This window comes from Rutilus rutilus (genome assembly GCF_951802725.1).
Source record: "Rutilus rutilus genome assembly, chromosome: 20".
Classification (NCBI taxonomy): Eukaryota; Metazoa; Chordata; class Actinopteri; order Cypriniformes; family Leuciscidae; genus Rutilus; species Rutilus rutilus.
The window spans coordinates 24,472,159-24,486,162 of NC_140225.1; the positions used below are offsets into that span (position 1 = coordinate 24,472,159).

The 14,004-nt window shown below is 37.1% G+C and overlaps 1 protein-coding gene across 2 annotated transcripts in view; it reads right to left on the minus strand.

Annotated features, from left to right (window-relative positions):
- rmdn2 (regulator of microtubule dynamics 2) overlaps positions 1–11,640 on the minus strand; it is a 45,795-nt gene extending 34,155 nt beyond the window's left edge. Inside the window, exons 1-3 of one of the 2 annotated variants that reach the window (XM_084391643.1) lie at positions 11,586–11,640; positions 10,929–11,016; positions 8,919–9,346 (exon numbers count right to left, since the gene is read on the minus strand). In XM_084391643.1, coding sequence (XP_084247769.1) covers positions 8,919–9,340 — 422 coding nt within the window. In that variant the 5' untranslated portion in view covers positions 9,341–9,346; positions 10,929–11,016; positions 11,586–11,640. Of the gene's footprint in view, positions 1–8,918; positions 9,347–10,928; positions 11,017–11,541; positions 11,561–11,585 lie in introns of those variants that run through there. The other variant, XM_084391642.1, reaches the window with a different exon arrangement.
- Positions 11,641–14,004: the final 2,364 nt, after the last annotated feature.

Sequence of the window (14,004 nt, forward strand, 5' to 3'; positions counted from 1 at the left end):
CAGCGCCCAGGAAGAAGCGACACCCCTAGTGGAGTGGGCTTTCAACCCAGGCGGGCAGGGCACTTCGTAAGCCAAGGCGATGGCATCCACTATCCAGTGGGCCATCCTTAGCTTGGAGACAAAAAAGGAGGAAAGAAAGGTACCGGGGCGGCGCACTGAGAACCAGCACGGCCCGCCCCGAGAAACCAATCGTCCAACCGAGAAGGTTTGGGACGTGGTGGAGGGTTCCACGCAAGCCCAACCTTCTCGTCGGCCCGGGAAAGCATAGCCACCCATTCTGGATCGGTCTCGGACGACGCTACACGCCCCGAAGGGGGTAACGCAGCCGAGTCGTCATCTCCAGAGGACTGAGCTCCCCCTCCGATGCTGCGATCGACATCTGATCGTCAGCTGGAGCCCCAAAGGAAACGGTTGGTCGTTCCGGAGAAGGACCAAGACGTTCACTAAGGGACTCCAAAGGCAACAGCGCTTGTGAGGCGTGAGGGGCTTGTGAGGCGGAGGTTGACTCGACGGGGAAGCCCTCACGGTAATCCTCAGATCACCCTGGTCATGCACCGAAGTAGGTCTATTCTGCGAGGCAGAATAAACACTAGATCGGGGCATAGGCGAGGGGACTGCACCTCCCTTGAGCGAGTCTTGATCTAAGCGCTGAGATAGTCATATTCCCACAATGGGAACATGAACTATCCACAAAAGCTGCCTCGGCGTGTTGAATGCCCAAACACGAGAGGCAACTACAGTGGCCATCTGCTGGCGCCAGGGAACGACGGCATCCAGAAACGCACAAGCGGAATGACATCTTGAAAACGACGCAGGATCACGCTTGTGTTGCTCTTTTAGTGAAAACAAAAAAGGTTTTTAAATAACTCTCTTAGTGTTGAGGCACCCAGGGGTAGCCGCAGTGTGATAACACACAGAGGCAGTTCTCAAAGGCAGTCTTTTCCTGTAGATTTCGGAAGTGAAAGCAAAAGCTTGGCTCCGAAGTGAAAGACAATGGCCCTCATTTATCATTCTTGCGTAGAAACGGGCGTATATGTTGGCGTAAGATTATGCTTACACTCCTCTCACCGCCTGATTTATGAAGCTGTGCGTACCTTTGAAATCCAGGTGTACGCAATACCTGCCCTTGATAAATGCCACGGCTGAAAAACGATCGTCATTTGAATAACACGCCCCTATATATTCAAGTCTCCGCTTCCCCCACGCCCTCATTTTACGCCATGGACACACGGAAGACGGCAAAGAAGAGAAACTTCTTTGAGAAAGAGAAAGAGAAACCAGGGAAGTGGAAAGAAACAAAATTGATTTCTAGATTTTTATTATTAATGACGCTTATTGTTAATTAGAAGAAGAATGTCGTTATTATTATTATTTGTATTATTATTATTATTATTTTAAAAAAGAATGTCATTTTTATTATTTTGTCAGTCGGAATAATTTTTTGGTCATTGAAAGCCTTTCATTACTGAACCCAGTCCGTGCACACCTGCCGGGCCTAACCCTGGCCTAACCATCGTTTCAAAGAATAGTACAACGGCGAGCGCGGCGAGTATAAACGCCTCGTCCGTTTGGGGAGGTGCGTGCGCAGTCTGCGAAGACTCGCGCTGCGGAGCCAGGCGAAAGTATAAACAAGGCTTGAAACGTCAGGTAAAGCGCACAGGCTCGCAACTGAAGGAATACATATGCCTACAAATCAAATGCTTTGGTAAAGTCACACAAATTAAACATTGAAGTCCTATGTTGTTGTTGTTTTTACAGTGGGTCATAATATATCATATCTTTTCGTTTGTCAGTGTGGTTTGTGGTGTTAGGAATTGTTTTTCTGCGCATTTCCGCACTAACTCAAAACGTGCGTACACCACCTCCTGAGCTGGCGTAGGATTTGAGCGTGCCGTACGCCAACGCCCATATTGATAAATCTCAAAGTCACCGTGGTTTTGGGTGTACGCCAGGTGTACGCTGGAAATTTGGTGTATGCACTTTTGATAAATGAGGGCCAATGTGTGCGTGCGCCCGCTTCCTGTTTATACCCGCGCTGCGGGGCGGGGGCGCGTGACGCGATTCACGCACGCCAACGTTCATTGGCTCGTTCTGTAGACACTCGAAGTTGATAGGGCTCCCTGAAGTGATCCCAATTACGTTGTCACGTCGACGTTACGTCGAACGTGAGCGACTGAAAGGGAACTAAATTATATATATTGTTATCATGAAATGATAAAATAATTTGAAATGAAATAATTTTGCACTCTTTTCAATGCACTTTTTTGTGCAATTGAAACGTAATGTCTGCTAGAATGAAAATGTTCATTGTTAAATAAATATTTTTAAATGTTCAATGTTAAATAAATATTTTTAAATTGTAGTTTTGTAATTGATTTTTTCACTAAAAAGCAAGACCAAATATAAAGCACATTTTGAATATTTAATTTATGCAATGGTGAAAAATTGGCAAAATAAATGGGAAAAAATGCAAAAACACGTGTTCGGTATTCGGTTTTCGGCCTTTGGCCAAGTGTTTCATAATATAATTGGTTTTAGCTTCGGCCAAGAATTTTCATTTCGGTGCATCCCTACTGCTTCTGATTTGTTTATCTTTGCAAAGCAATGAAAACCACATCCTATCATCACATCTTTGACGAACAAACACAAAAACACAAATTGAAACTGATTTTTGCCAATGCTTTTGCATTTTACACACCAAAACCAAGGTGCATTTTATTTTTTACCCTTTAGATTTGAACAAAAAGTATGAGTAACAAAACTCAAAAAGCCTAGTTCTCTTCTCATTCTCCTAGCCTTGATGATTATGAAATCAAAATAACCCTCCAAAATGATGACTGGCAAAAATATATGAATGACTTTCTAGTGTCTAACCAGCAGTTGAAGTGAATCCGACATTTCCATTAGTCAAAGCTTTCAATGCAATTGTGAAAAGACAGCATGCCTTTCTGTATGTTTTCATTCATTGATCCTCCCATTCATCAGCAAAAGTCTTCCTCTCTATAGGCTGATCATGTTCTCTCAGTGGAGGTGTTAATGAACGTTGCTGATCATGAGATAAATCAGCACATTCCAGCACTGAAGCTCATCTCTGGAATCATTCCAACGTGATCCACAATACTGTAGATCTATTACAATGAACCAGGGACATTTTCTCTGAGGGAGTTAGTGCCTACTCAAAACATTTGGATGATAAAATAATCAACAGCATTAAAATGAAATAACAAATATTGCGAAAAATAAGCTTTAAGTCTGTAAGTAATTTATTTTTCACTGTCCAGCCATAGTAAAAAAAGCATTTTCTCATTTTTATTTGTATTTTGTAGGGGTGTAACGATACCCTCATGTCACGATTCGATACATATCACGATACTGAACTCATGATACGATATTATTTCGATACTCCAAGTCATATGATAAAGGATTAACAAAAAAAAAATTACTGTTGATTAAAATGCAACATTTGGCATTACATTGGGGGCGGAAAGGGTACCAGGCTTGGACTTGGTGCTGAAAACCCAATGCACAGGACAATGGTGACACCAGAATAAAAATATTCATGATTCTGAAGCTTAAAATACAGAATCATTTTAGACGAATATGCTTGCACTCTGTCACTGACTAGATATATTTAAAATAATGCAGGCCACTTTTTACTGGTAAGAAGATATTTGGCATTATCAGGACCCACAAATATTCCCCCACTGCATTAGTATACATTATATTCAACATTATATAGTAGTTTAATGTGTGTATATATATATATATATCTCAATGAAGAAGTACGAGATGAAAATATTAGGGAGGGACGATTTAGGAAGAGATTCAATTACAATGAAACTGTGTGGTAAGGAGGTTATAGCGAGGTTATCTACCCGGCAGGTTAGCATACAGTTGCTGCATGCCTTATAAAATGTTTAAAAATGTCAACATCTGTGAGAAAGAGAAAAACAGACATATGAATAAATTTCACATTTGAAGTCAAGGAAAATGAGACCATTTGTAAACTGGTAGAGTGACGTAACAATCTCTGGGAAAACAAATAAATGTACGGCTCGACAATAAGGACTGCATGATGGCCTTGGATAGTTTAAGGAATCAACAAAAAGTTGATCATGCATTTGCACGTGTTTTGCCAATTTAAACAATAAAGCAATTAGCCTATAAACTATTTTAAGAGCAGGAAGAAGCGAAATAGAACTTAATTCGGACGGTTTTCAGTGTGCAGCGACGCACACATAAAGCCGCCTCTCTGACAGCGTATGAGTCCTGAATTGGGTTTTCTTTCGTGTCTTATCCCATTTGAAAGGACAAATACACACAAACAATATATCAAACTGCCCATTTTGGCGAGCATTCATTTAAACAGTCAGTTATGTCTTAAGTGAAACTAGTCAAGTCAAGTCACCTTCATTTATATAGCGCTTTTAACAATATGAATTGTTTCAAAGCAGCTTTAAACTAAACAGTTGAGAGAAAATCAGATGTTTATTAATGGATCAGTGCTTTAGTTTTTAAAGTGACAGCAGCCTAAACCTGCTTCTGCAGCCAATATTCAAGAGGTCCTTGATTATGATTTCACCTTTTAACTTTAGTTAGTATAATCATATTATACTAGGGGGGGAGAATTATCATATTATTCAAATGTTCTTCACAGTAAGAAATAAATGGTTCTTATAAGAACTGTTTACTGAAAGGTTCATTGGGGAACCAAAAATGGTTATTTTATGGCATCGGGCAAACCCACTTTTGAATCCTTTACTTTTAAGAGTGTATGAAATTAAGTGATTCAGATGAAATGTTTCAACAAATGGAACAACATATGTTAATGTAAGAAAAAAAAAAACATTATAAAAGGTAAAAAATGTTTAGCAAATTCTCTAGGGGGCACATATTGCCCCTAAAAATAGGCATATTAATAATAATAATAAATGATCTGACACTGTAGTGCACAAAGTTATATTTGGACTTTAAAATCATGTTTTAGATCAGGGGTGTCCAAACTTGTTTTGAAAGGGGGCCAGATTCAATGTTGTGGACAAGTAGCATGAGTTGACAGTATAGCAGTAGCTTGAGTGTACATTTATTTTTACTAACAAAAACAGTAACATCTGTAAAAAAAAATATATATATTTTTTCTGAGTAAGAACTTTTACAGTTTTACAATTGTAAGACAATTACAGTTGGTCTTCCATAGTATCATTTAGATCATGATAAACACAGTCAGAAACCAAGCATAGCACGTCACTACCATGGTAAAAAGTAACAGTATGGTTTTTATGGTATCTATAATGGCTTTAGATAGACCAAACAGTGAAAGAGTGTAGGTTTGTACTGTGGTTATGCTGAACACCTCCATTTAACTGATTAAAACTCAAGCCTTTAAAATGCAAGACAAAGGCAAACCCTTTCAAAAGAAGAGCTGTTCAGGGGGAACACGGTTTCCATCCCAACACTCACTGGCTGTGCACACATTCAGATGACTTCATCAGCTCCCCCGAGAGTTTGAACCCACAAACAGTTCTTTATTCCTCTAAAGTTTGAGGTCAGTAAAACTATTTTTTTTATTTTTGGGGGGAAATATATTAATTATTTTATTCAGCAAGGACACATTCAATTGGTCAAAAGTGACAGTAAAGATATTTATAATGTTACAAAACATTTCTATTTCAAATAAATGGTGTTCATTTGAACTTTCTATTCAAGGAATCCTGTTTTTTTTTTTTTTTTATCAGTTTGCACAAACATGTTAAGCAGCACAACTGCTTTCAACATTGATAATAAGAAATAGTTCTTGAGCACCAAATCAACATATTATAATAATAATCTGAAGGATCATGTGACACTGAAGACTAGAGTAATGATGCTGAAAATTCAGGTTTGCCATCACATACATTCTAAAACATATTCAAATAGAAAACAGTTATTTTAAATTGTAACAATATTTCAAAATATTAGTGTTTTTACTGTATTTTTGATCAAACAAATGCAGCCTTGGTGGGCATAAGAGACTTCTTTTGAGCATCAAAAAATATTACCGACCCCAAACCAAGTCGGCAAGTGAGACGCCACATTAAATCACAAATAAACTATTATTTCAGTACAAATACAAGAAAGTTATAGGTCTGAGCATCTGCATGTCACACCTCAATAAGATGATTGAACTCCAAACACAATGATGTGCTGTCTGCATCTTCAAAAACATTTCCTTTCTAGCAATACTATACAGTCACAGATAAACGTCACACTCCATTTAGCAGAACAGTTCATTAAAGAGCATTCATTCATTTCCATCCTATAAGAGCTGGAGTGATCTGACGTCTGCCTCTATGTAAACAATAACTTTTTCTAAATCTACGGCAATCAAACATAATAAATGGTATCGTTTTAAACATTCAAGTATTAAGATCCTTCAACAACTAAGGCGAGCTGTGACGTGATTTCATTCTAGCAATGTGGGAAGTGGAACGTTGACAGAATTGCAAGTTCCTACACGAGACAGTAAAAATTAGGCTGTGATAACTCATCAGCAGTCACTCTTTTAGACTGGTCGGCCGGTGCTTTAAAGAGAGACAGAAAGGAGGAAACTGTTTTGACAGATGAACGGTCCTTTGAAGCCCAAACTACACACACATGCTCTTGAATAAATTTTCTGCACTGCATTGTGGTGTTAAAACACATCCTAGCTGCTCAAAACCATGATAACCGTGCATTGAGCAACACAAAACACAGTCATGGTCTAGAAATGCTCAAACAGACATAAAAACAACTTATGAAAACCGATTGCAGAGACGTTTCTTTAGACGCCTCCAGGGCTTCCTTTATTTTTACACTTCGAGTATGTGGAGGCGAAATTGCACAAACCAAGCGGCTTAAAATAACAAATCATTTTTTGGATATTTAAGGCGTTGAAGAACATAACGTGTTAAAAATGACAAGAACTAAAGTTTAATGCTATGGAAAACAAAACAGATTATTTCTGAATGGCTTCAGGAGCAGAATTTAGTGAGACTGGAACAGACTTGTAAAGTGCTTAATGCTGAATTTAGCGAACAATCGTTAAAATGAATGACTGGAGGCAGCGGAGTTCACCTCGTCTGTACAGACGAACGCTCTCGTCTCTCTCCCTGAATCATGCCCCAGCTATGTGTACACTACTAATCCTCCTAAAACTCAAAATTATGTAACATTTGTCCAGTGCAGAGATGTCAAAAACCAATCAAAATCCAAAATGTTTTTAATTAAGAACGAACACTGCTCTACTAAAATCAGCAGAGGGCATTTTCCAAAACTAGGGGCATGTCTAAATACAGTTTAAAAAACTGATTTTGTTTATTTTCTAGGAATGCATTAGTTATGTTTTTTGTTTTAAATGTGCAGTAAGCGATTTATGAGAAACGCTGTTGAATGTGGATCAGGCCGAGCACCACAACACGCTTGTAGGTTGTAGGCAACCGAGGTTGCGTTGTTTCTGCTCCATACGCGAGTAACATTGGTTTTCACAGAACCAAGATATGCTGTTGTTGTAACGTTTTCTCTAATAACAGGACAGGTTTGAGTGGCATTGTTTTTCTGGAGCTGGTGTGCTTCTGGCGACTAACAACAAACTCTTGCTTGTATATGTTCGAATCTCATTTTCGTGAAGCACAATTTTGCTTTCGCTTCAGCTATGATAAAGAGACAAACACTCTTGAATTGTGAGTTTGTGCATTTTGGGGTGTGCTTGGGATGATTTCAAATATCAACAGTGTTTCTAAGAAATTGCTTACTGGCCCTTTAATTACTAGTTGATTAGCTTTTAGTAAAAAAACAAACAGAATTAGTCAAAATAATATTTAATCAAAAACAGTTATTTCTAGGCATAATCATTCCATTCATAATATTATTATTTTTACCATATTTGTAGGCTTTAACATTCCCTCTAATATCTAAAATGTCTATTCTCAAAAACTATACTTTCTATACAATAATTTGCAGGTCGTGAGTAAATCATAAGAGTAATTTGCACAAAAAAAAAAAAAAAGCACTTCCAACCCTTAATCTGCTCTGGAATTTAGCCACTGATGTCAACTATTTTCAAAACCCTGTTCACCAAAAATGCCATCATACCAGTAAAATGGTTGGACAGTACCAAAGTGGTACCAAACTGGTGCTCTGTCAAGACAAACTAACAACTGACACACTGCTTATGAATTTGAATGTTTTGAACGCTCTCAGCTTCCTGCTTCCACATTTGTGAAGCCCTGTTAATGCGTAAAATGATTCATAGACCGAAGGTGCATCGGTTAACCAAAGAATCTGACTGTCTAGGGATGTCATAGAAACAAATGTGATATCATTAAATATAATTAAAGGCATAGGTTACACATCAATGAAAATTCTGTCATTATTTACCGACCCTCATGTCGTTCCAAACCCAAAAGATTTGTGTTCATCTTTGGAACGCAAATTAAGATAAATGTAATGAAATCTGAGAGATTTCTGTGCCTCCATTGAAAGCCTATTCACCCAAAACTCTGATGCTCCAAAACATTCATAAAGAGTTGTAAAATAAATCCATATGAATCGAGTGGTTTAATCCAATGATTGCTTTATGATGAACAGATGTTTGAGTGAATGTATTAATGCGAATGTACTCAATCCATATAGATTTATTTTGTAATCACGTTATGAATGTTTGAACAGAAAAATATCTTAATTTGTGTTTCGAAGACAAATTAAAGCCTTATGGGTTTGGAACAACGTAAGAGAAGGTGTTGCGGTGACACTGCATAAGAATGAGTAATTAATGACAGAATTTTCATTTTTGGGTGAACTAGGCTATCCCTTTAATAAATATGTGTCAGTTAGAAGAATTTCTACGGGGGAAAAAACGCACAATTGAAACACCTGCCAAGTTGGGATCTCAGTAAACTCACCCTCCTTCACTCTCTGCCTCTTCCGAGCTTTGTCCTTCAGTTCTGTCTGGGACACCTGCTCTTTTTCTCCTGGTGGGAGTTCGATGAAGTGGACTTGCCTTGCGAGCACCAATTTCTTCCCTGCTTCGGCCCCTAAGCTGATCTCTGACGTTGTCCTGCAGGTGTGGAAGTGCCTCCTTCAGGGCTTTCACCTCCTCTTTGAGCTCAGACACACAATGGATCAGAGCACCCAGCCGATCCAGCACTTCGGCCTGGCCCGTCTGCAGACCCAGACTGCCTCCCGTGTGATCTGCATTGCTGCTCAGGTGTACGACTCTGCCATCACCTGTTCCAACTTTCCGGAAGTAGGCGATCGCCAAGCTGATCCCAGCAGCCCCTGCCAGAACTCCCAAAGCCAGAGCCCTGCTGTCTGCTTGAGCCATCCTACACTGCAGAGACAAGAAAGAAAGAAAAAAAACACTGATTAAACACTTCACATCCAGTGCACATAAGTATTCTGCTAACAAACAAACACATGATCCTAAGGGACAGCTAATTACACAAGAAGATCATTTCATGTTTTGTTGAATAAATAATCAAAACTTTAGGTTAAAAATAATAGGAATCACTAAAGGAAAGTTTGTATCTTATTTCAACATTTTATTTCACCAAAATTACACTTTTTTGCAGTTCAATTTAATAGCCCTGCACTGTGTCAAATAGGCTACATTTTTAATATTGTAAAGAGAGGAACAAACTGTATTTGTTTATTTATTTACACTGTATTTCTATAGTTTTGAGTGAATAAATATATGTACAGGGTGAAAAAAAACAAAAAACGTTAAGATTTTTTTGTTTTTTTGTTTTTAAGAAGTCTCGTCTCTTATGCCCACCAAGGCTGCATTTAATTGATTAAAATGCCACAAAAAATATAATAATAATAAATATATATATAAAATGTGGAATATTATTACAATAACTTTTTTTTCTATTTAAATATATTTTAAAATGTAGGCCTAATTTATTCCTGTGATGGCAAAGCTGAATTAGTTCATTAGTCCAGTGTTCAGTGTCACATGATCCTTTAGAAATCATTCTAATATACTAATTTGATGCTAAAAAAAATAAAAGATAGTATACACACACACACATATATATATTGTTGTGAAATTTTTTTTCAGGGTTCTTTGATGAATAGAAAATTCATCATGTATTTGAAATAGAATCTTTTGTAACATTGATTATACATGTCTTTACTGTCACTTTTGATAAATTTAATTCATCCATGCTTAAAAGTATTCATTTCTTTCCATAAAAATAAAAATAAAAATATCTTACTGATCCCAAACAGTAGTGTATTATGTAACAAAAAATTATACTTCAGATAGCTACATGCTGGTATTTATTTTTATTTTCATTTATGTTTTACTTTCTATTCATCAAAGAATCCTGAAAAAAAAAACAATGTACACAACTGTCCTCAACATTGACAACATAAGATGTTAAATACATCAAAATGAACAAGTTGAACTTGGAACCCTCAGAAGCTGTCAATAAGTGTCTTATTTTAAGTCAGAACTCTTAATCAAGTTAGGTGTTTAATAACGTTGAGGCTAGGTGGTTGGGCTTGACCAGAGCATACGTTTAACGTTAGCAAACCTTTCCACATACATTTTCCCAGGCAAGTGGTACATTATATTCACATGAGAGTAAAACAAGAGAAGCAATAAAAGCAGCAGTAATAACGAAAGCACATACTTATTCTGATACAGGCTCTCAATTCAACTTAAATATAAGTTTTAAAGTTCAGGGGGAAAAAAGAGAGAGAGCAAAAAACATTTTAAATAGCAGCAGTGGTCATATTAATCAGCTGTCAAGGTCTTTACGGGCAGCATGCGATCTGTCTATATATATACACATGTAGCGGAGAAAAAAACAAAACTACTACCATCCTCAGAACAGAGTACATCCGTCCAGAACCATCAACAAAGCATAATACAGCGATATTCTAATAAAAACAGCTGATTTTACCTTTTTAAATTCCCTTGAGCGCCTCGGTTCGTCTGCAAAAACAGTCCGTATCGCTCCAGTACTCGATAGTGAAGGTTCCGCCCAGATACTGCAAGCATTTACAGTACAACTTAAGTCGAACCTAAATGTTTAAAACATCCTTTGCAATAACAACGAAAGATGGTACCATGGTATCATATCGTGTTATTTTTTTATTTTTTTTTATTACACTCTCAAAAGCAATTTTGATGCAATATTAAGTTTTTACATGGGAACTTGAAACATGGTAACATGGTCTTGTTTGTTCTTATAGTTACTGTATACATCTGTTCTTTAAACTATATTGAACTATAAATAGGCACCATCACCATCAATGTTAATGACCTGCCAAAAACAGATGAAGCAAAGAATCAAAGTTCATTAAAATCACTCATTAACAGAGTCACACTTGCACTGCTGATTTACAAAAACAGACTCTAAAACAGACCTGCAGAAAATGTAAAACTAAGCTAAAAAACAAGCTGTTCTTGTCTTGCATTTAAATAATCTGTACAACATATGCGCACAAAGAATCTCTTGAGCACAATCCTGTAATCATATTCCAAAAAATAAGACAGAGAAAACCCTGACTCACCGTCAAAGCAATGTTAGAGGTTGACTAAAGTTTGGAAAACTTACTGTAATGGAGCAGGTCTGTGGTCTTCACCGCTGTGGAGTTCAGTGCTATGGTGTGTTTCTCTCTATAAACACATGTATCTGATCAACCTTGAACTGTGGTCCAGCTGTTTCATCTGCTCTGATTGGCTTTTAGTATCTTCGCTCAGACACTTAGCCTATTTTAATGACACTGCACTCACAGTATACATTACAATGTATATAGCCTATGTTAAAATGCTTTTGAAAGAAGTATCCTGTGCCCACCAAAGCTGCATTTAGTTGACTAAAGATACAGTGAAAATATAAATATTATGTGGGGTGGGGGGTGGGTGTTGTACAGAATATATATATACATATATTATTTTTATGGAAATAAATGAATACTTTTAAGCATGGATGAATTAAATTGATCAAAAGTGACAGTAAAGACATGTATAATCAATGTTACAAAAGATTCTATTTCAAATACATGATGAATTTTCTATTCATCAAAGAACCCTGAAAAAAAAATTCACAACAATATATATATATATATATATATATATATATATATATATATATATATATATATATATATATATATATATATATATATATATATATATATATATATATATATATATATATATATATATATATATATATTCAGTAAGGATGCATTCAGTTGATCAAAAGTAACAGAAAAAAAGGTAATACTCTCAAAAGTCAAAGGTTTGAAAAATATGTTATTTCTTGCCTGTGATTTTGGCTATGTAAAGCTATCTTTAGTTTTGGAGAAAATTGTTATATAATTACGAATTATTGATAGACTTGAATGGAAAGATGCTTTTGGGTTCAGATGGTGTAGTTACAGCATCTACCAGAAGGGGTCCAATGGGGTCATGTTAACTGATCAAACTTTGACCCACTGGTCAAACCTTGCAATATTTGAATGTGTTCACACTCTTGAACTGTCCAGATTTTTTATGTCTGTGCCCACTAGTTATTCTCTGCTGTATCTCATCCACTTCAATGATCCAAACTTCAGTGTGTTCAGAGGTGCTCTTCCTCATAGTTTTGTTGTAATATTGTGCAATTTCAGCTGCTGTGAGACTGAAAAGTCTTGTCATTCTCCTCTGACCTTTATGCCCACAGAACTGCAACCAACTTTTGCACCATTCTCTGTAAACTCTAGCCTCTGTGATGCATGAAAATACTCAGACCCTTTCTTGTTCACACCACAACCTCAAAAGAACTCAGACCCCAGTGCATTTTGCATGTAAACACTTCCACCTTCAACAACATCTGTCAAACGAGCACAAGTGCTTGCACCCAACATTTAATTGAGGTTGTCGTAGAAGGAACAGGAATCCATTCATTACACAATCATTACAAATACACAATATAATATACAAATTAAACAAACAGCAGTATTAAGCCACAGTAGGTGTATATAACAGCACCATTCAAATAAGAAATTGAATAATGTAAATAATAAAACACTACATATACTTCACTGTATAAATTATATGTTGATTCTTATTTAAGCTACTGAAGTTTTTCAGTGAAGAGCAGTGAGTGATTTTCTCTTTTGTTGATGTATTAACAAATTTAAGAGCTCATGCAGAAGGGATGCATCCGATTTTCTCCCAACTCTCTACTTTCACTTTAGACATAACATAACCAACTGTGTTTTTGTAAACCTTGTGTACAGTATCTGACAGTTTAAGCCCAATAAGATGTGAAAGATAACTTGGCACCAGAACTGCAAAAGATAGAATGCACTGTAGTACGATATTTCTTCAAAAGCAGTCCACATGTCGAAAAGAATCGCAAAGTGGACCAAGACCTCGTCGCTTTTACATATCACAAAGAAATCAAACCACGAATGGACACACAACCAAACGGTCTGAGTATGGTTCGCTTTTGGGTCCTTTAAGGGGGGTCTGAGATCACTTTCCCTAAAGCAGAGCTACCATTTGGCTAAAGACGTGTCTGACTGTTGTGGCAATGCTGGCTTGCTGAGGCCTAAATGGTACGTACATCGGAGCTCAGGTTGCTGCTACTGTATGTTTCTTCTGCGTCTTCCTTCATTTCGGTTCTTAATTGCCGACTGAAGAACAAAAGACTATCACACTGGTGTTGACCTTGGTAATGTAATATCTGCCCTGCTCGGACTGGAATTCCAGCGCTGCGGTACCTTTAACTTTTTAAACGCTGTATTACTTAATTTTACATCTTTTGAATGCCTTGTACTTAGTGTAACTGCTCCTCATGTTGCTGCTATTGCTATGATCTATAGACCTCTAAAACCAAATGCAGAATTTCTGTCAGAGTTGTGTTTTTTTTTTTTTTTTTTTAGCTAACAATGTTGTGTGTTAAATTTAAAGGCCCACTGAAGTGCCTTGGAACGCGTAGCTTTGTATGATGCGTTGACAAAATTTCCACTGAAGCTAAGGAG